The sequence below is a fragment of the Notechis scutatus genome, chromosome 5 (genome assembly GCF_049901735.1).
Source record: "Notechis scutatus isolate UNSWTSFEM ecotype Mainland chromosome 5, rNotScu1.2, whole genome shotgun sequence".
Lineage (NCBI taxonomy): Eukaryota > Metazoa > Chordata > Lepidosauria > Squamata > Elapidae > Notechis > Notechis scutatus.
The window spans coordinates 31,399,705-31,427,226 of NC_142013.1; the positions used below are offsets into that span (position 1 = coordinate 31,399,705).

General features: G+C 35.1%; 1 protein-coding gene across 3 annotated transcripts; it reads left to right on the forward strand.

Moving 5' to 3' along the window:
* Positions 1-2,182: 2,182 nt before the first annotated feature.
* DCBLD2 (discoidin, CUB and LCCL domain containing 2) lies at positions 2,183-26,330 on the forward strand. Of its 3 annotated transcripts, none has more exons than XR_015749790.1 (15): positions 2,183-2,469; positions 3,968-4,105; positions 6,009-6,060; positions 9,637-9,709; positions 9,993-10,126; positions 10,920-10,960; positions 15,925-16,140; positions 16,892-17,016; positions 19,057-19,204; positions 20,475-20,600; positions 20,944-21,069; positions 21,226-21,319; positions 22,227-22,276; positions 22,818-22,981; positions 23,291-23,405. XR_015749790.1 is itself a non-coding variant. In XM_087966466.1 (15 exons), the coding sequence occupies exons 1-15, from the start codon at positions 2,223-2,225 to the stop codon at positions 25,857-25,859; spliced, it is 2,154 nt and encodes a 717-aa protein (XP_087822592.1). In that variant the 5' UTR covers positions 2,208-2,222; the 3' UTR covers positions 25,860-26,330. The 3 variants fall into 3 exon arrangements, 2 of the variants coding, with proteins under 2 accessions (XP_087822592.1, XP_087822593.1); XM_087966466.1 differs by lacking the exon at positions 22,818-22,981 and adding an exon at positions 25,414-26,330 and having other exon boundaries at positions 2,208-2,469; positions 23,291-23,428; XM_087966467.1 differs by lacking the exons at positions 20,475-20,600; positions 22,818-22,981 and adding an exon at positions 25,414-26,330 and having other exon boundaries at positions 2,208-2,469; positions 23,291-23,428.
* Positions 26,331-27,522: the final 1,192 nt, after the last annotated feature.

The following is a 27,522-nucleotide window of genomic DNA, read 5'->3' on the forward strand; positions in this document are numbered from 1 at the left end:
GACATCAGTCCCAGTGCTATGTATCTTTGCCATAATTACTTGTTCATATTATTTACTGAGATGTACATTGTGTAATAAGGAACTGAATTATAACAGGAGGTCAAGAAGAGCTGTTCATGAATATGGAGCCATATTCCCGACTGTGATTTTTTTTATTCAACAAATATACAGTTCAGATAAAAAAGAATTCTAAGATAGTAAAGGGACATTACAGTTGCCCCTTTCTCAATCTTTTTCCCCCAGATGTATTATTACCTTAAGCACATAATCATTCACTATCCATTATCATAACAGATATAGCTGAAACCATTCTAAAGCACTGTTTGTTCAAGGCCTACTTAAAAGTGGTTGGTGTCTTTAACTTTTAGACTCTAAAGAATTCTGATTTTTTTTCTAAAGAGCATTTCAGAAGCCGTCTTCTATGGGCTGTATCAATGGTACTATAATCAGCGGTGGGATTCTACCAGTTCACACTTATTTGCTAGAACCGGTTATTAACTTCCTAAGAAGTTCGGTTGTTAGAAGAAATGTCCTTTTGTTTTGTTCCACTTTAGAGGTCCAATCCTGTAAGGAAGGCATTCCTTACATTCTGATGTTGTTGCTTACAAAAACTGCCCCTCCATTAACTCTTATTACATTCTTGAAAGATAGACTTTCTGTCTCTGGAGCTTTTCTGGAGGGTTTTTCCCCATAAACCCTTATTACATTCTTGGGAAGATAGACTTTCTGTCTCTGGAGCTTTTCTGGAGGTTTTTTCTTCTTCTCTCCTTTGCTGGCACTTTGCTTGTGTCCCGAGCCCGAAATTGACATGTGTAGCCATTTCATTTAGAAACCTGACAGCTTGACTTTCTTAATACTCCCCTGTTGAAGTTAGCACTTTGAAGAAATAATTGAATAATGAAGCAGAGCTTCCAGAAGGAAGCTTTTAAGGATAAGGAACCAAGATGAGTTACATTCAGCAAGGCTTCTTGGCTAGCTAGAAAGATTTAAATGTGAGTTTACCCTTTCTGAGTTTTGGTCTAAAACTGGTTTTTGGTGAAGTTTAATTCTGTCCTTGGTGATGTTTAATCCAGTGTTTTATTGATGGGATAATTTTCCCTATTCAGCTTTGTTTGGAAGGAAAAAGGTTTCCGAAAAGAAACTGGGTTGAGAAATCTGGCTAGTTTCTGTGTCTATTTGTTCTGATAAATGGTTTAACAAGCAACAGCTACTGTTGTGACCATGAGGCAGGAAAAATTCAAACCCAATTATTTCTATTGGGTTTGAATTTTTCCTGCCTCATGGTTTTTTTTAATCTGGGGAGAGGGTCTTCCTTCACTGCTTTAGTGGTATCTGGCACTGTCCTTTTGGGGTGTACTTCCAAGAGGCAGGATGCAAGCTTACTGCCTTTCTGGGGGGCATGTGACCTTTCCTTAAATCTAGATGATTTCCTTAGGATATCTTGTGAGGTGGGTGAGACCAACTGGTATCTTTAAGTGGTGCAAATGGATCTAAGGATTGCTTCTCCTGGGTGTGTTCTTTCTGAAAAGCTTAAATTACCTCTCTGCTAAAGGATTTCATTTTATGAGCAAGAGTTGGCTGCTGATAGTTATCATTGCATTTTAACTATTTTAATTCTTCAAGGTAACTCTGGCTTGCAGGTATTTTTAATCTAATGATTGGTATTTAGGGCAGCTTTTTGCAAGCAAAGAAGCTTTTTGTATTTTTGTACAGGTAATCCTTGACTTACAACAGTTCATTTAGTGACCATTCAAAGTTACAATGGCACTGAAAAAAGTGGCATGACTGTTTTTCACATTTACAACCATTGCAGCATCCCCACAGTCACAGAAGGACAGGCGAGGAGAAGCACTGCTCGATGTGAGTGATATCAAGTTGGCCACGCCCACCCAGTCACATGACCACCAAGCCACGCCCACCAACCAAGCCATGCCCACAGAACCAGTTGTTAAAAATTTAGAGTCCCACCACTGACTATAATATTGATTTTACTTTAATTATGTGCATATATAAAATCTGTCAGAAGAGCTTTTTGATTGTAGGATGCAGATTTCACATTAATTAAAAAAATCAAGATTAGATTTAGGATGTGTAGCTAGATCCAAAAGGTTACATAATTAAATCCATAATTATGAAACACCAACACACAACATATTTAATTTGTAATCTCCCTTTGAAGAGTAGGAACACATTCTTCTGGGTGTGAAAAAGCAGCTTTACAGATGAATTGTTGTTTTGCAGGTGATGGATGTGGATATACTGTCTTAGGTCCTGAAAGTGGAACATTTACATCAATTAATTATCCACATGCCTATCCCAATAGCACAGTGTGTGAATGGGAAATTCGAGTAAAGCCTGAACAGAGAGTTCAGCTCAAATTTGGGGATTTTGATATTGATGATTCAGATTCTTGTCATTTTAATTATGTGAGGATTTATAATGGAATTGGACCTACAAGAACAGAAATAGGTAAGAAAATATTTTCTCTCTAGTATTAAGATATAATGTTTACATATATACTTAAGAGTAGAATTTTTTTTCCTTTTTCTGTGCCCAATTTATGTGAATAATTTGACTACAAGCAAAGCAAAATGTTACCTGATTTTGTAATAACACAAAGTTGAAGAGGTTTTGAAAAATCCTGGACAAAGAAATAAGTTTATTGTAATATTTCTTCACTCCACTGTCCTTTTTCCTAAGTAGCCTTGAACAAATACATTTTAACATATTTATATTTGTTTTAAAAATGACAGATTATAGATTATACATTCTGCACTTTTAATAGTTATATTGATTTCTTAGTTCAATAAAAAACATTTAAACAGACGTGTTGAGAAAAGCAATATTTTTATTCAGTACTTGGTGTAAAGTATCTCATACACACACACACACACATACACAAGTTTATGATTCTTCAGTGTTATATGAGAAGTGATTTTCTCTAAAACAAAAGGCAAAACTTGAGTTCTTTAGATGGCAAAGATCTTTCAAGCCTGATGTACAAGTACAGTTAATAAAAGATCTTAGTCTGCTGATAATGAATTCCTAACTCAGTGGAATGTGAAAAAGAAATAATACAAAAGAGCATAGATTTTATCCATCCATCTACATGTCCAGCAGTATGACAAATGGCCAAAACTGAATAGAATGGGACTAAATTTGGTATTTGGAAAGAAACCCAAGCAAAAGAGATCAAGCTTGAAAACCAACCAGATCAGATGATAGATGAATTTCATAAGCCATGCTTTCCTTATCTCATTTAGCAATCTTAAGGTCATAGTAAAATTAGCAGTACTTGTTTCTTGAAGTTTTGAAATAAAATTCATTGGTAATAACTTGCTGTTTGGCAAAAGGGGTACATCTTTAGCATATATTATGATTTAAGTAAGGGGAATTAAAAGTAAAACGGATTCTTGGAGATAACTGCTGAATCTTAAGGAGACCTATAATGACACTGCACTAAAAGTATATTTCATTTCCTTTTATAGGAAGTTTCATTATGACAAGTTCTTATGAATAAACTCATAGAACACATATTAAAATTAATGATACAAATACCACACACACACACACACACACACACATACATTTAGGAAAATCACTCTATTTCTCTCCCTAGCTTGGAAAAGTTTTCCAGCTTAGGAAATCAGTCCTTGGAAAGACTAAACAATATATTTGATAAAATGTTTAAGTCATAAGTGGTTTGATGCTAAATAAAAACTCAACAGGCTTGGAAATGTTGAAGAAAACTATACTTCTCTATGTCTTGGGTACCTCTGAATTTCTGACAGATTCTCAAAAACCTGCCTTGCGAGAAAAGGGAAAACATCTTGTTCATTTTGTATTTCATTATTGTTAAACTTGTGCAGCTGTTATATTTAGTGTAGGTTAAACGTATAGGTCTACTAAATGGTGAGGCATTTAATACTACATTTACATATGTGTTGAATCTCCCTATTGTATCTAGGGAAATACTGTGGTTTGGGCCTTCAGGTGGACAAATTAAATGAATCAAAGAGTAATGAAATTACAGTACAGTTCATGAGTGACATTCATTTTTATGGACATGGGTTTCTTGCTTCATATTCAACAACTGATAAACCAGGTATGGTATCTAATTTAGTAATATTTTAGCAAACTACACATCTATTTCTGTTTAATAATTATATAATCTTAAAATAATAGGTATTTTCTTGTTACCAAGTTTCTGATAAATAATGTATAAAGAATTAAGCAAAGACATTTATAAAACCACATCTAGACAGGATGATCTAAAGATATTAAGCTTAAAATACACAAAAATATAACTAAAATACATTAATTCAAAGTGTTTAAAATAAATTGTTCTTTTTTGTAGTAACAATGCACATTCCTGGCCAAATAGTCATAGAGTTTCTGACTTGATGCTAAGCGTTTTTATTATAGCAGGGATCAGAAACACATTTTTTGAAGATTAGGATTGAGGATAGCATTCTTTAGGAATAATCTGTGGCAATAGCATATTTTTCTACTTTTCAGTCAGCTTTCTCTGTTTTTCCCACTTCTCTAGTTGCAGACAGATCATTATTGCTTGAAGTCTAAACTAATCTGCAAATCATTTGAAATTCAGTTAACTTTTTTTGGATTATCCCAATAATAGCACAGCTCTAAGTATTGTCTCATTGATTTATTGGTTAATAATTCCCTTTAGTTTTCATATCTAGAGCTTCAAATTAACAACCACATGGCTGAAGTTCACTTCAAGTCACTGAAGAACCACAGTGACCAAAATTAATAAAGATGCTTCATGGCATCATGACATAAGGTCTGAGTTTGTTATTTGTACTGACATGAAACCTAATCACAAAGGATTTCATGGATAAGAATAATTATTTGGAGTTTCTATTGCAGGAATATCAAACTCAAAGACAGGGGTCAGATCGTCCCCGTGGGGTGCTTAGATCTGGCCCATGGGGTCACCCTGGAAACAGCAAAGGACCAGCTTACGGTATCTCTGCCAGTGAAAACGGAGCCCGGGAGGGCTGTGTGGATTCCATTTTTGCTGGCAGAGGCCAAAAACTGCCTGGGGACTGCATGCAGCCCCCTGGACCCAGTTTTCTCTGGCAGAGGACTGGCAAAACAAACCAAAAACAAAAGGAGAAATGTTTTTCCTTTTGCATTTGAACATGCAAGAAAGGACAAGAAAGGAGAAAGGGAAAGAGGAAAGACCAAAAGAAAAAGAAAAAGAAGGAAAGATGGGAAGAGAGCAATGAAGAAAAAATAAGGAAAGAGGGGAAGAAAGAAGAAAGGACAATGAAGAGGAAAGGGAAAGAGGGGGAGGGAGGGAGGGAGGGAGGGAGGGAGGAAGGAAGGAAGGAAGGAAGGAAGGAAGGAAGGAAGGAAGGAAGGAAGGAAGGAAAAAAATTATAGTGAGTGAGGCAGGGTCTCAGGGAAGTCCTGCCTTAGCACTTGTCACTACATGTGCCTCCGACATGAGTGACATCAACCTGGCCATTCCTACCCCGGCCACGCCCACACTGGCCCTCTGAGGTCAAACACAACCCTGATGAAATTGAATTTGACACCCCTGTTCTATTGCATTAGTGTGCTGGTAATCATTACAGATTCCTCTCAACTGCCATATCAACTAGCATTTCCTTACTTTGGCTGATGTTTGGGCAAGATATACAGAAACCCAGCTTATCCTATATATTATATCTGCTGTTCCTCTTTTTGGCTTTTTTGTTAATCTCTTGGTTCTACTTAGATCTGTTTTGGAATTAATCATCAAAGAGTGATTTCAGCTGATAGAAACAATATGTCTAATATAATGGCATGTAGCACATTATAGCTAGGAAAGAATGGCAATAGTTCCCTGAGATTATAATTTATTCAGTGGAAATCAAAATAAGTATGATGTATTAAAATGATTAATGATTCACTAGTTTTCAATGTAGATTTTTGACCCATTTCACTGTTTAAAATATTTTTCTCTTTCATAATTTGTCTTTTGCTATATTTTTTCCTAGATTTAATAACATGTTTAGATACTGCAAGTCACTTTTCAGAGCCAGAATTCAGGTAATTTTTAAAAAATATTCTAACAATAAATCAGATCACTTGTGAAGTAGCCACTTTTTCTCTTGTTTGAACAAAATATTTCATAAGGAGAAAAAACAGTTATACGCATGTGTGAATAGACTTTTGACTATGGTTCTATGACATATAGTTGAGTGAAAATTATTTTATTCAATGCACTGGGACATTTTTGTGTATGTTTTATTGATATATTTAGCATGAATTATTCCATACTCTTTTCCACTACTAAATATCTGTTTCAGAAGTAGTACTTAAGTATTTCAGTTTGTTATGGTTAAGATCAAGATTTATTATTAATATGGTTCATTATGATTTTTTTAAAAAATCAAAAATTTAGTTCAACTCTAAAATTCTAAACAAAGATTTTGACTTCAGTCCTCTATCTACTGACCTGAAAGTAAACCAACTGTTGATTTACTTCAGAATAAACTTAAAGAGGATTGCACTGTTAACTTATTAACTGTTCTAAGTCACTTTAAAGTAGAAACTGGGGTTTATACCAGGGATGGTATTGTACTGGTTTGGCCCAATTCGGTCAAACCAGGAGCTCCGAGAATCATCTGTGAGCGAACCGGTTCGCTCCAACAATCAGCTGCTGGGCCTGCCCACTCGCCCTGGCTCTATACTGACCTTTATTTCCTGGTGTTGAAGCTCAGCTGCTTTGCGCAGCACAGCTGATTGCTGCACGTCAGCTGTTGAACACACAGGGAGAGTGCAGGATTGCAGGAGAAAGTCAGTATCAAACCCTCTGTGCACATGCAAAGCGCACCCACCAAGTCATGCCCACAGAAACGCTGGTAAAAAAAAGTTGAATCCCACCACTGTTTTATACTACCATTCTTTTTTTTTTAAAAAAAAACAAGTTTTATTAATTTTCAAAACACACGTCATCATTATCCATTACATATTTAAACCTTTTTCCATTATAAATTTAACAAGTCAGATGAACTATAATTCTGTTTTAAACCATTTCCATATAAACATACAAAAACCTCTTATCCAATTTCTCTTTATTTCTCTTTACTCTTATTCAATTTTATTATTATTATTTCATCTGTTTCTTTCTGACTTAATTACCATTATTCTCATTCTATATTTCTGCAAGATTTTATTAATTCTCCCCCCCAAAAAAACATATATACACAACACACAAAACATAAAAAAAATCTTTTTGGAAAGTAACTTGGACCCAGGTATCTCTTTCTTCATGGACTTCAACTGTATTCATGCTCATCTTACATATCATTACTTATTTTATTTACCATTCTAAGTCTTCTATATTAACTTCTCCACATATTTCACTCTTCTTAATTCTATCTTAATTAATCATCTTAATTTGAGTCATATTTGTATATTTTGTCCATTCTTTATTGTACCTTTGTCTCATTCCTTATAAAAAAAAAGAAGTTTCTCCTGAAATCACTAATCAGAGTATGATGCCTTTCTATCTCCCCACTAAATTAATCAAGTTAATCTTTAAAATACCACCCAATACCCAATCCGATTTTGCTTGGTACATTCTATCTGAATAATACATCCAGAATAATTAAATACATAGTTAAACAATAGATCTAAATATTAAAAACAAATACTATAATAAAAATTTTATAATAACATCAATACCATAATCTTATTAAACTCTTTAATTAAAACTCAATATTCTAAACCTCCCCTCATATTATTAAATTTTAAAACCAATCATTATTAACATTTCAACATTTTAATCTCTTATCAACTCTTAAGCCATTTAAGTTTTCTATTTCTAATACAATACTACAATATCATCTTATGTACCTTGCAAAATCTCTTTGAAGAAATTATACTTTATCCTTTATCCCTAAAAAAGATTCCTTTTTTCCCATTTAATTTCAAAACTTTGTAGCTTTTCTCCACCTTTTCCCTTTCTTTCTTCTCCCAACAAACCTTCCTACCCCCCCTTTTTCTAGCCTCTGCCTTACTGGCTTCCCTTCTCTGTCGTATTCCTTTTCCCTTTTGTTTACTATCCTTATATTGATTTTGCACCTTATTTTTCCCTTTCTTAAATGTTTTTAAATCTTAAGTCCTTTATTTCTCTTCCTTTCCCTCTTCCTTCTTTCTTGGTCGAGTTCTGAGATTTATTAAAGATGGCTTCCTCTCCTTCTTCTTCTTCTGCTGTCTTCATCTGTTGTAATGTTTGTTGATAGTTAATAAGCGCCATTTCTAAAAAAGGAAGGCTTCTTTCAAACCAGCTTTACCATTTTTTTTGCTTGTTCATAATCTTTTCTCAGTTCCTCAATAGAAAGAGCCATTATAAATCTTTTCTTTTCTTTTCCCCTTCTTTCTTCTTACAACAACCAGAATATTCCAAAGAAAAAATAAAACAGTCCCAAAGTTATCAATCAGTCCCAACCAAGGCAGAGTTCTCACTTTCTCCTCATAGGGTAGTATCAATCAGAAAAAAAGAAAGTCCAAATCTGTTTCTTAAAATCTTATTGCAATATATTTTAGTCTTTCAATCCTTAAGGCATCTCCTCCAACAAAGTCTTAGCATACAAATATTTTTTTTTTTAGTCCTCTCTTTTCCCACTCATCGCTCAAAGCCAGTTTTCACCTAAAAAAAATAGGTTTCTTAATATTCACTTTTTATTCCGTAGGAAAAGAGGGTAAGCTTTCCCTTCAGCACCATCAAACTGCCGCTTTTTTCCTCTTCTCGAAGGTATCATTCAGAAAGTCATACTTTTCAGGAATTTTGTTAAATATGTCTTAGAGTCCTAGGAACCAAGAAAAACTTTCTCCTATCGAACACTTTCTCCACTTCCTCCTGCGCATTCTTACCCGGCTGCCAGCTTCTTTGTGGCGGCCATTACGGACCGCCGCTGCACCGTCCTGGGAAAAGGGGGTTCTGCAACACCCCCAAACCCCTCTCCGGATCCCCCCTACCTTCAGCTGCCCCTGCAGGGCAGCCTAGCTCCGTACCCGTCCGGATCGGAGCCCCAAAAACGGCTAGCGCGGCAGGGATCGCGCAGCTTCGCGAATCCCTACCGCTCGCGAAGCCGACAAACTGGAAGTCTCCTGTTTTATACTACCATTCTTAATGTAATATAATATACTGTAGCTCTTAAGTCATAACAATAAATACATAGTGGTTTTCAGATGCTGGTTTATAAACTGTTTGCAATAATCAGAATGAATGTTGTTACTAAAAACTTTTACAATGCATAACTCTTCCCAGAAATACTTAACTTTTACTAATTGATTTATTTGTTTTACAGTACATATTATTTATTTGTCTTGTCATTCATATATCATTAAATAATAAGACTTAATTCCCAATGTTGTGTTCAAAATATTTTCAGACCAATTATTTGCAAAGTCATGGCACTACAGTTTATTTTTGAACAGTACTTTTTTCAGGAACATATGCCTTCCTCTTGAATCTCCAGACTTGATTTGTTTGAATAATAAGACTTGCTTGTTTAAATAATAATACTTGCTTAATCAAGTTTATTAATGGTTAAGAATTTCAGCACAGAATATACAGGTTACGCATTATAAAAATACCTGTCTTTTTCCTCCTAGCAAATATTGTCCAGCTGGGTGTGTGCTTCCTTTTGCTGAAATTTATGGGACCATTCCTCATGGCTATAGAGATGTAAGTAACGTTCATTGTGATTTTTAGATTATTTAGTCAATTTATATAATCATCCATTTCACCATAGTGGCTCTGGATGGCTAAGAATATTTAAAATCAAACTACAAATCACATAAAATATCAGTGCATATTATAGCAATCAGAATAAACCAGTTTGCCAGAAATTATCAATTTCACACTTCCAACTAACACTCAACACTGACTGAATGTTAATAATATTTTACCAACAATAGTTGAAATATTGTGAATTAATGCATGATTTCAAATCAATCTTCTTTCCAAGTCATCTTCCCTTTGCATGGCTGGTGTACACGCAGGAGTGGTATCCAACATCCTTGGAGGTCAAATTAATGTTGTAATCAGCAAAGGTATTCCATATTATGAAAGCTTTCTGGCTAACAATGTTACATCAAAAGTGTAAGTATATGTTTTCTTAAAAATAATTGCATTTCAGTATTGTTAGAATTTGACGTACATATAAATTTAAACTCTGAAACATTAAACCCAGATGAGTATTTTAAATATTTTTTACAAATTATTATTAAGTACAGAACAAAAGGCCTTGTTGAAAGTTTTAAAACATGTTTTGAATATGTTTTTCATGAAATTGATGCCATTGATTAATAGAGTATGGCTAGTTGTCTAAAATGTTGACTAGTAATTATTTTTAATTCTTAAAATAATGAGTTATGAAGCATAACATCCTTTTTAAGGAGTACAGTGTTTTTAAGAAATAGAAATAAAATAGGAATAAGTTTAGTATGTTTCAGAGAAATGAAGGGTCTATTATAAATATTTTGCATTATGGATTGCAATGAATTTACATTTTTTTAGCTTTCACATGTTATAAATATTGTCCAGTGTTTTGACTTCAAGAAAGTACACAAGTAAAATAGTTTTTCACTGAGAAGCTTGCTAAACTGTTGGTCTTAATGGGAAGTGGGCTAATCTGAGTATCCACATTTTTTAAAGTGGCAGATCTATCTAGAAGTCTGCTTTTCCTTGTATTATTTTGAATGTGAAAACTTATGGTGTGGATCTTATTTAAAAATAGTCTAATAATCTGCTAAACAATCATGCAAAATGGTATATTGCAAAAATGGTGTATCTTTGAATGCTCCTCAAGTATTTTTCCTTGACAAAAATCAAGAATTTTTTTTTAAATATGTTGATAGTAAAATACAGATTTGTGATTTGTTTTTTTACATAGGGGTCCTCTGTCTTCAGGTCTCTTCACTTTTAAAACCAGTGGTAAGCCTTCATTCTTCTTGGTGTTTAATGAGATCATTATTCAGCCCTGTATTTCTCCTTCATTTTGTTTTTCTTCCCCCTTTCATTGTCATTTCAAACATGGAGCAAAAGGAGATTGTCTCCTGTTATTGTAGGAATTACTGATTCCCTAAACACATTGCCTTGTGATTACATGAAATTATTAACTTTTGTTTTTAATATTTGTTATTAACAAAAATGACATAGAATCAATCCTCTTCTTCTTAATGTAAATTATAAAATGTGCAACCCAATAGATACATTTTCTATGAAAACACATAATGACTTATTAATGTATTTGTACTATGCATATACATACTTACATATGTACTATGCATTCAGAAAGTATTCAGGTCCCTTCGTTTTTGTCAATTTTGTTATGCTGCAGCTGGATTCTATAGCTGTTGAAATTCATTTTTTCTCATTAATCTACACTTAGTAAGCCATAATGACAAAATAAAAACATAGTTTCAGAAATGTCTGTAAATTTATTAAAAAGCAAAAACTGAAATTTTACATTGGTATACTGTGAGTATTCAGACCCTTCACCCAGTACTTTGTTGAAGCATCTTTGGCAGCAATTACAGTCTTTTTGGGTATGACGCTACAAGCTTTACACACCTGGATTGGAGGATTTTCTACCATTCTTCCCTGCAAATCCTCTCAAGTTCTGTCAGGTTGGATGGCAACTGTCAGTGGACAGCCATTTTCAGGTCCCTCCTGTTCAATAGGGTTCAAGTCAGGGCTCTGGATGGACCATTCTAGGACATTAACAGAGTTGTCCCTAATCCCCTCCTGTATTTTCTTGACTGGGTGCTTAGGATCATTGTCATATTGGAAAGTGAACCTTTGGCCCAGTCTGAGATCCTAAGCACTGTGGAACAGGTTTTCATTGAGGATATCCTGTACTTTGCTCCATTCAGCTTTCCCTCAGCCCTGATCAGTCTTCCAATCACTGCTGTTAAAAAACACCCCCACAGCAAGATGCTGACACCATCATGCTTCATTGTCGGGATGGCATTAGATAGGTGATGAGCGATGCCTGGTTTCCTCTAGACATAACATTTATAATTGAGGCCAAACAGTTCAATCTTAATTGCATTAGACCAGAGAATCTGTCCCTCACAGTCTGATAATCCTTCAGGTGTGTTTTGTTTTTGTTTTGCAAACTCCAAGCAGGCTTTCTTGTGTTTTGCATTGAGGAGAGGCTTCTAGCTAGCCACTCTGCCATGAAGCTCAGATTGGTGAAAGGCTGCAGTGAAACTCTGTTCCATCTCCACACAGGATCTCTGGAGCTCAGTCAGAGTGATCATCAAGTTCTTGGTCACTTCTCTTACTAAGGTCCTTCTTCCATAATTGCTCAGTTTGACCAGGTGACCAGCTCTTGGAAGAGTCCTGGTTGTCCCAAGCTTCTTCCATTTGTGAATTATAGAGGCCATTGTGCTCTTAGAAGCCTTCAGTGTAGAAGAAATTTTATTCTAGCCTTTCCCAGATCTGTGGGTTGCAATAATCTTATCTCTAAGCTCTGCGACAGTTCCTTTGACCTCATGGCTTTTGCTCTGATACTGTATACATTGACAGTTTTTAGGGCTTCTATAGATAACAGATAATCAGAGTTGGAAGGGACCTTGTAGGTCATCTAGTCCAACCCCCCGCCCAAGCGGGAGACCCTACACCATTTCTGACAAATGGCAGTCCAATCTCTTCTTGAAAGTCTCAAGTGATGGCGCTCACACAACTTCCGAGGGCAAGCTGTTCCATTGGTTGATTGTTCTCACTGTCAGAAAGTTTCTCCTTATTTCCAGGTTAAATCTCTCCTTGTTCACTTTCCATCCATTATTCCTTGTCTGTCCTACAGGAGCTTTAGAAAATAGCTTGACCCCGGGACTTCCGGTTTGTCGGCTTCGCTAGCGGCAGGGATTTGCGATCCTGCGCGATCCCTGCCGCGCTAGCCGCTTTGGTGCCTCCAATCCACGGATCTGGAGGCTAAGGCTGCCACAAAGAGGCAGCCGAAGATAAGGGGGAGCTGGTGAGGGGTTTGGGGTGTTGCAGACCCCCTTCCCAGCCGGGCAAAACCCCTTCTCCCAAGACGGTCGAGCGGCGGTCTGTAATGGCCGCCTCAAAGAAGCCGGCAGCTGGGTAAGACTGAGCAGGAGGAAGAGAGGAGAAAGTTGTCAAGAGAAAGTTTCTTTGGCTGACCCAGGATTTTAAGAGGCGTTTAATCCTGAGAACTATGGTTTTCTGAACAACACTTTGTTTCCAGAGGAGGATTACAAGCGGCAAAATTGAGTGCTGAAAGGGAAAGTTTACTCTCCTTCCTTATGGAATCAACAAATGGCCATTGAGAAACCTGTTTTTTTATAAAAGGTAAAAACTTGGCTTCTTTTTATAAGTGGGAAGGAAGAGGACAAATATATATATATATATATATATATATATATATATATATATATATATATATATATATATATATATATATATATATATATATATATATATATATATATAAATTAAGATTTTGTTGGAGGAGATGCCTTGAAGATCTTGAGACCAGAAATTAATTGCAATAAGGCTTTAAAGTATAGATTGGAGGTTTTTTCCTTTCCCTTTGATACCTCCCCAGGAAGAGAAAGTGAGAACTTTGTGTATTGTTTGGACTGATTGACTCTCTCTGGAACTTTGGGGAATTGCTCTAACTTTTGAAACATTTTGGCTGCTTTAAGAAGAATAAAGAATGGCTTTATCTGTTGATGAACTTAGAGAATATGAAGAAAGAAAGGACGCTATAAAAGAAGCCTTCCTCTTTTTAGAAATGGCGCTTGTTAATTATCAAATACAACAACTGATGGAAGAAATGGAAGGAGAAGAAGAAGACGCCATCTTCAATGAATCTAAAAATTTAGTTAAGAGAGAAAGGAGAAAGGAAGGAAGGAAAATGAAGGACTTAAGACTTAAAAAAATACTTAAGAAAGGAAAAAATAAGATGCAAAACCAACTCAATGTTAATGCTACTGAGCAAAAGGAGAAAGGAATACAACAGAGAGGGGAAGCTAAAGGGGAGGAAAAAAGGTTAGGTGGGATAAGAAAGGAAGGGAAAAGGGAGGGAAAAGCCACAAAGGTATAAAACAAGATGGGAAAAAAGGAATTTTGTTTAGGGATAAAGGGTAATGTATAATTTCTTTAAAAAAGAAGATTCTTCAAGGTACATAAGATGGTATTGTAGTATTTGTATTAGAAATAGAAAACTAGAATGTTATAAGAATTAATAAAAGATTAAAATATTGAAATGTTTAGTAATGATAGATTTTTAAATTTAATAAAAGATTAAAAGGAATGTTTAAAATATTGAGTTTAATTAAAAAGTTTAATTTACTGTTTTGATCTTATTATAAACTCATTATTGTAGCACTTGTTTCTTGAAATAGACAATTGGAATGTTATAAGATTTAAAATTTAGATTTATTATTTAATTATATTAATTATTATGGACTTATTATTTTCTCTCTTTAGAGGTTAGTAGGTTGAATGTACTAAGCAGAATCAGATTGGGTATTAGGTGTTATTCTAAATATTTTTAGGGGGAGGATAGAAAGGCATCATACCTTGATCAGTGATTTCAGGAGAAATTCTTTTTTTTTTAACTTGCTGTAGGGAATGAGATAAATGGATAATTTGGAAAGAATGGACAAAAAATATAAATATAATGATTTAAATTAAAATGAATTAAATAAAATAGAAATAAGAAGAGTGAAAAGCGGGGAGAAGTTATATAGAAGATATAGAATGGTAAATAAGATAGGTAATGGTATATAAGATGAGCACGAATTTAATTGAAGTCCATACAAAGAGAGGTAATCTGGGGCCAAACTACTTTCTTAAAAGAAGTTTTATATTTTTGTGTTTTGTGTGTCTGTGTTTTCTTTGAGAATTAATAAAACCTCGGAGGAATGTTGGATGAGAATAATGTTAAACAAGACAGAGAGGAATGAAGAGGATGATTATAAACTGGATAAATATAGAAAATTAATAATAATTAATGAAATTGAATACGAAAAGAGAAATAATGAGAAATTTGTTAAGAGATATCTAGATGGTTATATTGAAATGGTGAAAAGCAGAATTATGTTGTATAAAATAATATTTTATTTGACTTGTAAAGTTGATAATGGAGAGGTTTTATGTATTTAAAGGTTAACGATGGTTTGTTTGTCTTTAAAATCAATAAAATTTGTTTCAAAAAAAAATAAAAAAATAGCTTGACCCCTTCCTCCCTGTGGCAGCCCCTCAAATATTGGAGGACCGCTATCATGTCTTCCCTGATCCTTCTCTTTACTAGACTAGCCAAGCCCAGTTCCTGCAACCATTCATTGTATGTTTTAGCCTCCAGTCCCCTAATCATCCTGGTTGCTCTTCTCTGTACTTTTTCTAGAGTCTCAATATCTTTTTTGTTATGTGGTGAACAAAACTGGATGCAGTACTGTAGGTGTGGTCTTACTTAGAGAGGCACGTGCCTATCCAAATCATGTCCAATACATTTAATTCACCACAGGTGGACTCCAATCAAGGTGTAGAAACATGTCAGAATGATCAAGAAAAATGGGAGGTACCAGAGCAAAATTTCACGTGTTGCAAAGATTCTGAATACTATGCCAATGTGATATTTCATTTTTTTTCTTTTTAATAAATTTACAGACATTTCTAAAATTATGTTTTCACTTTGTCATAATGGGATAGTATGTGTAGATTAATGAGAAAAAAATGAATTTCAACATTGTAGAATCAGGCTGCAGCATAACAAAATTGAAAAAAGTGAAGGAGGTCTCAATACTTTCTAAATGCACTGCATATGTCTCTTGTTCTATGTTGAATATTCAGGTGTAGAGACAATACAGTTGCCAAATTCCTTTAATCTACTGATTGCTCTTTGTGTTTCTGTCTGTGTTTAGGTTGTTATGGGACACTTGGAATGGAATCTGGAGTAATTGCTGATTCACAAATTAATGCATCCTCATTTTTAGAATGGCCTGAACAGCTGGGTCAACCAAGCACTTGGAAGCCAGAAAGAGCTAGGTTGAAAAGGCCGGGACACTCTTGGGCAGCTTTTACTAATGATGAGTATCAGTGGTTGCAAATAGATCTAAACAAAGAACAGCGAATAACAGGTAAGTAAGTAGAAAATATTTATTTAATGGAATACAATAAATATTTATTATTATTATTGGAATTTAATTTGAGTGAAAGTAAGAGAGAATGCTAGATGCAGTATCTATTTATGAGATTTAACATAGCCAACCATATCGCCAAATCAAATCAAATGTCATCATTTAGGTCTGACTGACCTTGACAGTAGGAAAAGAGAAATAATTTGGTGCAACAATTCATTATCATGAATAAATTAAATGTTTTGCACAATTGTATGATTTGATGAAAACATTTGGCCACCTGGAATGCGAATGTAAAAAATATCATCCCTTAAAAAGTAATAAACATAACATTTATCAGCCATAGGAGGTTACAGCTAAGAGTTTCTACCTCTCTACAGCCAAATTGTATCCCACCCTGGAAACAGCCATCCCAGGCTCTGTTTTTGGCTGCAGCAGCCTCTTGCCGCCCTCTGCCAGCAAAAATGGAGCATGGGGGGAATGCGCATGGCAGAGTGCTCAGGCCACCACAGACACCCCCACACAAGTGATGTCAAGCTGGTCATGCCCACCCTGGCCTCCCAGAGTCAAACACAACCCTGATGAGACCCTCAATGAAATTGAGTTTGACACCCCTGATATAGAAGATATGCTTAGAATGTCCCAGAAGAGTCAGTCAGTCTGTCTGTCTGTATCTAAACACATTCACACATTCACACAATACATACACTTTTATATTTGTTTATTATAAAGGGGACCTTCTGATTCACAGGTATCATTACAACAGGCAGCACCTTAGCAGAGTACCATTATTATGTCTCTGCTTATAGGATTCTATATAGCAACGAAGGACAGAAGTGGACAGTATACAGAGAACCTGGTGTTGAGAGAGATAAGGTGAGATTAATATATCACAGGAAATAATTGTGTTTTTAAATGATATTTAAGAGCTGTTTTAGAGCCTTCCTTTAATATGAAGGTGCTTATATTTGATGACAATAGATTGAAATATATTTATTGGAAAATTATAATTATTTGTAAATTCTGAAATTGAACATGTTTTATGTTTCATTTGAAGCATAGATCGTACTAATCCTTTCAGTCTCTGTGTTAAGATACTTGTATAGAAAAATAAAAAAGTATTTTATATTTCATGCACTTAATCTTGGATTGAGGGAAGATTACCCACAGAAGTCACAAACAGAAATCCCAAAGGCAGATATAGTAGGAAGAATGGTTGGATAGGACTCTACATTTTTGGGGAATTCGATGATTCAGTATCAATATCAAAGAATATTAGTTAGAGATGTAGTAGTATTTAGGCTTAGTGAAATCATTTTAAAAGAAACAAAATGCCTGCATACAGAACATATGGGACACTTTATGAAGACTCTAACCACATCACCACTGAGGCTCATCAAACATGAAAAAGGATGCAGCTGGTTTAATGATAAAAAGGCAGACTTTCTGTATATTCTCAAAGGGATCACCTCTTTTGAAGAATTTATGCAGGTTTAGTGGGTTTCTTCATCTCTACCTTATTCTTATTCTTTCGTAAAGTGTTTTAGTAGAAAGAATTGACAAAATCAGTTTTGGAAGTATAAGCTATCTTTCCCTCTACATTATTTTAGTAGCAAAGGCAGCCTACATGGATTTTGCACATGAACATCCTTATTCCAGAAAGTTTTCACAGTGGATCACATGTTTGCCATAACTTTCGTATCTCTACAGAGCAATTGTCTATTGTCAATTGTCAAGCAATTGTCAGTTGCTTGATTTCAGTTCTCAATGGCTATTACATTGGCCATACTTACAAAGCTAATATGACTTGCAGATCAATACCTGAGAGGCAAAACGTTACTTAAACCTGTGTTATAAAAATAAGTGTTGTTAATGAGTTTTGTTGGAAATCTTAATTTTTGACTTGATGGTACTTCATAGTGTATTGAATGCTGAGTACGGTCAGAAATAAAAATCAGATACTAATTCTAACTTTTGACTGCCCTCTTCTGGGCTTGGTAGCTTTAAAAAAAGAGGAAGAAGGGATATATTTAAACTTTGCTACATTAAACTTGATAATGGTAAGTGATCACTGTCACTTTCACAGTAATAAGGTTTAAATGTGTTTGTCTGAGGTTATATAGCAATTTCTAAGAGTATGAGTTAGTTGAAGAATAGTAAAAAGAGAAATCTGAGTTCAGCTTGATTCTTGATGACTTCATGGACATCTCCATTCAGTGTTTTTGGCTGCAGAATGGAAGTGGTTTGCCATTGCCTTTTTCCAGGATTTTTTAAAATTTACAATATAGAGCATTTCTAGACCTTCAGGCCTGAGTCAGATAAAAGTTACTTAAATAATAGTACCTATTATGGGTTTCTGATGTAGTGTGACCATATTAAGTGTGGCAGTTAATCTTTCTGTCCATTTGAACACAGAATCCCGTGAGTTTAACAGCAGAACATTCAAGAACAGGGATCAGATGAGTTGCCTTACTGGAGGTGTGAAGGCTGCTGTTAAACAGTGATCAACTATGATCAAATCTAGCCATATTTATATATCACCTTGAGGTTATAAACCCTGTATCTCTTTCTCTGATAATCAACCTTTTGCTGTCTTTTTCCCAGCCTTGAATCTTGAAAACATCTGCAAAGTGTTTATATAATAATACTGTCTAGTCTCAGTTTCTTTATTTCTGCTCTTGCATAATATAAAAGTAAGCACTTTAAACATTACTGGTTTTTAATGATTGCTTCATTGAATCTGCATTAATGAATATTTCATCGGTGCTTTGAGAACTGAATGCCTGCTTTGAAATAATTTGACAGTCATAAGAGATAATAATTTTCTTCTGAATTTGAAAATGAAACTTTAAAAAAGAAAATGGAATCACATGGCAAATCTTGTATTACACATTATATGATCTATTTTTCCCCTAGGTATTTCAAGGCAACACAGGCTATTATCAGGAAGTTCGCAATAATTTCATTCCACCCATTATTGCTCGCTTTGTTAGAATAAACCCTTTGAAATGGCATCAAAAAATTGCAGTGAAAGTAGAATTGCTGGGATGTCAGTTTAATATTGGTAAGTCAAGTGGCATTCATATATTTTTCTTATAAAATGTACAATTTTCTAATGGAGGAAGAGGAGAACATCCTATGTGCAATGTTACTGTCCTTCATTTAGTAAAGAGGATCATGATTTTAACCCTCAGAACCACCACACAGTTCTGATCCATGCTACCTAATTACAGTGTTCTGATCTTTGCTTCAGCAGTTCTACTTATTTTTGTCAGAGTATTTGTGATGGCTAGAAAAAGAGTAGCTAGCCCAGCCCCTGATATACTGAATTTTTTTTTTTTTTCTGATTTGGTTCAAATACACAGCCCTGACTGTGGAAGGAATAAGATTTGCTTGTTGAGGTTAGTCAACAAGCCTTGGTTTTCCTCAAGAAGCCATCTTGCTTCTTTATCACTGAACTCCCTATACTGGCATTTTTTTGTCCAGTATCTAATCTCTCCTTTGGGGGGAAGATGATGAAGAAGGTGGCTCCATAGCAACTTCAGAGGACCTTGAATAAAGTGGATCATCTGGATCCCTTTCAGTTGGGAGCCAGATCCAGGTTATAAAACAGAAAAAACATTAGCCATGCTTTTGGATCTCTGGCAAGGGTGGGAGTCACATTTTGTGAAATGAGTATCCATTTAAACTTTATAAATCAATCAATCAATATTTGAAGAAACAGAGCAGAGCCTCGTCAGGATAAGTAGCTATTCCTCCATCTGTTGTGAAAAGTATATTTATTCATCTGGGCTTCTGCAACTGAATCTGGAAGACAGTCCTGGAGGGCTCTCCTCTCTTCTCCCCTCCCCATCTCTGTGTTTCCTCTAATCCAGAGACCGCTCTCCTTTTTTTCTATGTCAGAGAGTATCTCAACTTCTATTATTGATAGGGAATAGCTTAAATGTTAGGAGTTTGATTTCTTGTTCTCCTTTTTTGCTGGAGCATTCTGCTTATCTACTAAAACTGGGTGAAAGCTGCTTGTTTCCCAGTGAGCATTAAAATTGTGATCCTACATATTCAAGAGAGGGGAAGGAGCTGTTACGGTAAGTCCCATGTTCCATTATGCCAATATGCTCAAATACTTGTTGCATGTTCATGTTTCATTTTCATTGGGTTACTGACTGGTCCTGGACATTCATCTCTTACATATTAGGAGAATAGTGAGATTTATTCACATTTAGTTGCTGGCACTCTTACCAGATATTTTGAGAAAAAGTAAAATTATATAAAACAAAGATACTTGTTACATTTTAAATTAATGACATCATCTCAAGATTTTGCTTTTATTTAAGTTCGGGCTCCAAGACCATCATTACCTCCACCACCCAGGAGCAACAATGACTTTTCTTTGCAGATTGATAAAACAACCTTCACCCCTGAGGTCAAGAACACTATGTTAACTCCAAGTGTAACCAAAGGTACTGATATCTAAAAAATAGCACTTGCAGCACTATAATGGCTAGCATTAATAGTGCCTTTTTGTGGTTCACCTTATTTTTAACCCACTGAAATTCAATCACTAGAAAAGATTAACTAATATATATTTCTGTAGCCAACAGGACATGCAGATTTTGCATACAAAATTGCTAAATTAGAAGTCGACTGTTTTGTACACTGAAAAGTTCTTAGCAGTCATAATATCTTCATGGCAGTCTAACAAAATATCTCCAAATACTATGAAATATTATATGCATTTTTACTGAGTATGGGATTTTTTTTTAAAGCCAAATTATTTATTTAAGATTTTGCTTTGGTTTTAAGTTCGGTCTCCAAGAGCAACATTGCCTCCACCACCCAGGAGCAACAAAGATTTTCCATTGCAGACCAGTAAAACAACTTTTGCTCCTAAGATCAAGAATACTACAGTAACACCGAGTGTCACAAAAGGTACTGATACCTAAAAGATAGCACAGTAAAATAATGCATAGCATTAATAATACATTTTGGTGCCCTTCAATATTTACCCAGATAAAAGGGAATGTATCAAGTTTGTTTTTAATGCATTTATGAACTTAACATATTCTATATCTTAATGGTTTTCAGATGTAGCATTGATAGCTGTTCTAGTACCTGTGTTGGTCATGGTTTTTACCACCCTCATCTTGATCTCAGTTTGCTCCTGGCACTGGAGAAACAGGTAACCAAGTTATATAAGCACTTCTAAAGAAAGACTGTGTCATACTTTTTTACAACAAGCACAACATACTCAAACACCGCCAATTTGGGGATGATTGGTGGAACATAAAGCTGTAAGCTTCTATAATGCCAACAAAAATGGAGGATATAGCATGGCGCTAAGGTTTATTTTCACCTCCTCTGGTGGAAGTTATGGTGCCTTTTATTGAATGCTGGTGAACCAGATCAGGAAGGTTGCATTTTTTGCATTTCTGTTCAAGAGCATACATCTCCAGATAGTTCTCATAATATATTGTGGCTGCAGGTTTAAGAATTCTTAGGTACAGTTGTGTGATTAATTTATTTGAAGAGCTGCAAGCTCACAACAGAGGAAGATTGCTAAGAATGCACAATGACAATGAAAGATATGGGAAAATTTCAAAAGGTTCATTAAAAATCCCCATGAATTCAAATAATCCTCTTTAAATAATAACAATCCTTTTGTTACAGTATTTTTTTTCTTAAATAATTTTACCTAATAATAACTTTTAGAAACACTTAGATTTGGCCTGGAGACACCTAGGTTCAAGTCTACCTTATCCGTAAAGTTCAGGCCAATTGTGATGATACATTGCTTTGTGTATTACCTTTGTCTCCTGTTGGAAAGGATGAAATTTACTGAGGGCATGAATTCATGGTAATTGATTACAGCAGATTTGTAATACATTTAGTGGTTGAATGGTATACTTTAATAAAGAACATTGCTGCTATTTATGTTAATAGTATAATACACAAAGAAAACAATCTTCTTCATGCTATATTACAGCCAAATATTTTAAAGTCATATTTCAAACAATTATACTCTTAATTCTATCCTAAATAAGTTAATACTAATTATAGATGTTTTCTTCATTTGGCATGATTTTCAGAAAAAGAAAGTCAGAAGGACCATATGATATACCTTATTGGGATCGTGCAGGTAACTTTAGATGAAAAGTTTGTTGTAATGTTTTGAGGTTCAAATATGTGTTTCTAATTTATTTCAGTTAATATTTAGAATGGGATAGACACTTGACTACTTCACAAAACATCTCAAACGACATCCTTGATTCTCATCTCTTTCCTACCCCTAACGTTGTTTTGCTGTGGAGCAGGGTAGAATGGTGGAGCAAGGCAGGTACATCCGTATAGCCCAGGGGTCATGTGGCTTCAAACTTTTAATGATATAAAATGCAGATTAAAACAAAGATTATAGGAAAATGGCAGAGAGATAGAAGTGGGGAGAAAGGTATTCGTACAGGAAGAAAGAAAGAAAAAGCATTGGCTAACTTTTTTTCAGCGCAATAAAGTACATAATAGAATTACTCAACTTCTTACTTACCAGCTCAGCAAGTTAGCAAGTATTAGCTAGTCAAGAGTTCATTTATTTCTGTCTCAAGCACAAGATTCAGAAGCTGTTTCCAAATAGAAACAAAGATGGATATGTTTTTAATTAATACTGAATTTTGCACTTCTTCCAGCTCCATCACTTTCTCCATCCATTCTTCTGTTGGCTGGGGAATTCTGGAAGTTGGAAAGGCCCAAGTCTTAAAAGTTCCAAGGTTGGATACCCTTGGTTTAAACTATAGCAACCACCTCACAGGATTGTTATTGTGAGGAAGATAGGAGGAGGAAGCAGTATTAGGTATGCTTGCTGCTTTGAGTTACTTATAAAATAATAAAGAGATAAAAATCAAATCAATAAATAGCTGCCTTGATAAAGGAGGAAAAGAATTAAACTGAGCATAGAATCCAAGTGAAAACCGCTACGGAACTTTGTAGGATTTAACTGATTTCACAATATGTGTAGAAGCCTGCTATAAAATTGATAGATTAGCGTAGAAAGTTCCTTATTATAGTTAAATACATATGATGGAGTTTTAAATAGCTTGATTCATAAATATGTCTTATAAGTCATTGGTGAGACTGGCTCCTTTTTAATATCTTATTGCAGGTTGGTGGAAAGGAATGAAGCAATTCTTTCCTGCTAAATCTGTAGACCATGAAGAATCATCCGTTCATTATAACAGCAGTGAAATTAATTGCCTTAGATCAAGAGAAGTTACTACTGTGTTACAAAGTCAATCAGCAGGTATATCTTCCTCAGTTTACGTTTATTTCAACAAATGCTGCCTATTTAAAAAAAAAAGATGGTATATACATTCAAATTAAATGGATTAACAAACATGCTATAGTTTCCCACATAATTTCAGGTTTATGAAAGAAAATACTTGATTTAGTTTAGAGCACGCTTGACATTACAGTCATATCATGGCTTTTCATTTTGGAGGAAGCCTGGGAAACCAGCTTTTCTTTAGAGCTAGCTGGGTTCTTTTTTAATGTAGCAACAATTTTCAGGTAATTTATTAACATGGAGGCAAATAAATCTAATAAATAAATATTTTTCTCATCTAATAAAGTTTCGACTTGGTAATCATTTAAACCTGCCAAAAATCATTTAAATGCCAAATAAAATATATAGTATATTTGTGTACTTCTTATACAGAATTATTTTCTAACTGCTTCAATAAGCAAACCTTAAAAAGTTGAAGTATAGGTAGCCCTTGACTTACGATTAATTGAGCCCAGAATTAAAGTTGTACGTTGTTTTAAATAATTAGTCCCTTTTAATAATTTAAACAATACAGCCAAAAGACAAACAGAGGTAGATGCAAGCATTTCGTATTGACTCATCTGTACCTACATTCCTATAATAGATTAAAAACAGCTTCAAATATAAGATGTAGCAAAAGTATTAATTAATTAAGCCTAAAACTCATGTAGGAAAGCAACCCACAGCAAGCTTTATGCTCACGGGAGACTAGATCAGTGGTGGGATTCAAATTTTTTTACTACCGGTTCCGTGGGCATGGCTTGGTGGGCCTGGCAGGAGAAGGATACTGTAAAATCTCCAGTCAGAGGTGGGATTTGCCAGTTCTCCAAAATATTCAAAATTTCTGCTACCGGTTCTCCAGAACTGGTCAGAACCTGCTGAATACCACCTCTGGACTAGATTGACATAAAGCCATTTCTGCACGCAAAAGGGGGGACTTCAAATGGTTAATGGCAACTGCCTCAGCAAACTGCAGGAAACAAAAGTTCTAGTGACATAGTAGAACTTTAAACGCAGAGTTATGATCCATCTGGTGACCTGTAGATAGTAAGTGTCTCGCAATAGCCGAAGCAAGCATTTTATGGCCATGATTTTCTGTTGTTGGATTCCTCAAGGCTGTTTGGACCAATTTTGGAAGATGCTCCTTTATTCTGAAAACCAAACACCTATCAGTTCTGCTGAAGTAATTGTCTCCACACTGACAAACAAATTGGTAAATACAATGAGTTTTGGCGCTGATAGGTGATGCTTAATTAGGGGCAGTGGTAGCTTCTGGGTTTGTGCCAGTTGTTAAGTGGGTCATCTTGTGACTTCTGATTTTATTCCATTTTTGCAGCTGTCGAAAATAAATTTGAGTTGTTAAGCAAATCTTTTATGTGCAATAGGCGGAAGTTTTTTAGCCAGAAATCAGAAGTAAATGCCACAACAAAAAATAATTCCAACAGAAAAAAATAAATCATGGCTGCATGACCACAGGAAGCTGAATAAATGTGAGCCAGTTGCCCAGTCCCTGAACTGTGATCATGTGACCATGAGTTGGATTAGCTGTTGGAACTTCAAATCTGGGTCATGCATTCCTGAGGAGGTCCGTTGGAACTTTGAGTGGTTGCTAAGCAACCAGTCCTAAACCAGGGATTAGATATAGATAAAAATATCAGTCTGATTTGTATTGTGGTGGTGGATTTATAAAAAAATACTGTATGGTCCCTGTAGATATTCTTGAGATTATTAAAGTTTTATTAAAAATCAGTGCCACTGTTTCTGATTCCTTTCAAAGTTAAAGGATGACACACAGATCATTTTGATGCAGGTACAGATTCAATATCATTCCCATCTACTACTGAGATTAAGTTTTTAAGTGTGCCTTGTGAATAGGCTTGTCATCTCATGCTGCAAGTCCTGTAGTGGCTTTTTTCCTGTGTATTGAGAGGTTTAGAAAATTCATTTTTGGCTCTCTTCAACAGAGTATGCACAACCACTTGTAGGAGGAATTGTTGGCACACTTCATCAAAAGCCAACTTTTAAACATGAAGAAGGAAAAGAAGCAAGTTATGCAGATACGGATTCTTGTAACATCTCAGAACAAGAAATATATCATGCCTATGCTGAACCACTTCCAGTTACTGGACCAGAATATGCGATACCAATAGTGATGGATATGTCAGGGCATCCTGCACCTCCTCCAGGCATTACTTCTGCATCTACCTTCAAAGCTTCAGGGAAGCAAGCTCCTTCATTAGTGGGAATTTATAATAAGCTTCTTTCTAGGGCAGATAGTTCATTATCAGCCACACACATGCTCTACGATACACCTAAGGGGATGCCAGGACTGAGCCTTCCAAATGAATTGGTATACCAGGTACCACAGAATATGCCACACTCCACAGAAAATAAAGAAGATATAAGTTAGAGTTTTCTACAAATTAAATCAGTAGAGAAAAAGGTCATACTGTTGTGTTGAAGAAAACCATGAGATTATAGGCCCAGAACAATGTGTGCTGTTCTTTTGAGGGGCCAATATACAACTACTGCTTTTTTGTACAGGTTATGAAAAACTTGTAATTCACTACTGATGGGCACTACGTTCCCTCATAGGCATGAAAAAATGTAATCTGTGCCTAATTAGTGTGAATACATAAGTCATCTAGGCTCATCAATAATCATTTGATACTCGATAGGGCTGGTGGGCTGAAGAAAGATAGTGTTTATTACATTTTGAAGTCATTGATGCTATTAACAGTCTGATGAACAATTCATAAGGATATTCATAGTACTGCAAAGCAAACTAAACACAAAACTCATTTTTAGTAAGTATTTATACAAACCTGAAATTGATCTCTGCAATGAATACACTAATTTCTATAAATAAATTGGTAAACACAAGGTTCTGGTCATTCAAGAGAGTAACTTCATTTAAATACTGCTCTTCTGTTCATGTGAAATACTATCTAGTATTTTTCATTTACTAGATGTAGATTCCATAAAGCTGGAATTTACACTAGAACTTTCTATGCTTTTTTCAAAGACAACACTTTTCTTGCTTGCCTAGTAAATGATGGATTTCAGATTTGTTCCCCTTGCATATTCACTGGATAGCTTTCTTTTTCAGCCTCAGGTTTCCCATGTGCAACATGGGCATAAGAATAAATCTACATTGCAGGTCTATTTTGAGTAGGTGTGTTACTGATTTAAGACATCTGAAGTGTAATATAAATATTGTTACATTAATATTATACCACAGAAAGCTTTATGGAGAATTTATTAGCTGAAGATGTAATCTTTTCAGCTAAGAATATACCTGTATTTTTCACACTATAAGATGCATCTGACTATAAGATGCACCTAGGTTTAGAGGAGGAAAATAAAAAAAAAATCAGACGGAGCCTGAGAGGACTACGTATAGGTGTTCTCCCATGTGCCAACTCTGCCTATTGACTCCTGCACTGCGGCAAAGAGACAGAAGAGAGGGGCAATGACAAAGACAGAAGAGGTGGGGTTCAGCACTGTAAAAGGACCCTGCCGTGGCAGCCCAGCTGCTGTTCACCAAAGGATCAGCACCAATGCACAGACATTTCCACCCATTTTGGTTTTTTTGGGGTGGGGGGAGGAAGTGAGTCTTACAACCCGAAAAATACGGTAGTTTATAAAAAATAACCACCCACTCACACTATTGTGGCTTTTCCCCCCACAGTAATAAAACTATAGGCCTTGAAGATAACCTTTTTTTATATTGCAAGCTATAAGCACATCAATATATTGTGCATACATTTGCAAATACAGGTCAGGATTTTCATACATTTATAAATGTACAGCTTGTTTTTCCAAAAGATTTTAAATACTTTTATGCCTTAAGAAAAAAACTCTGGTAACTTTTAAATTGTGAATTCTATTGTCAATTACATTAAAATGTGGCAAAAAAAAATTTTGAAAGGAAATTGCTGCTTGATGTAGACAGAGATTTAAATTATTGTTAATGAACTGATCATTAGCTTAGAATTAAGGTACTTAATCTTGTAGTAATTATCTCTTGACATGTATATATTTGAATTGATTAGTGACCTTATGTACAAAGA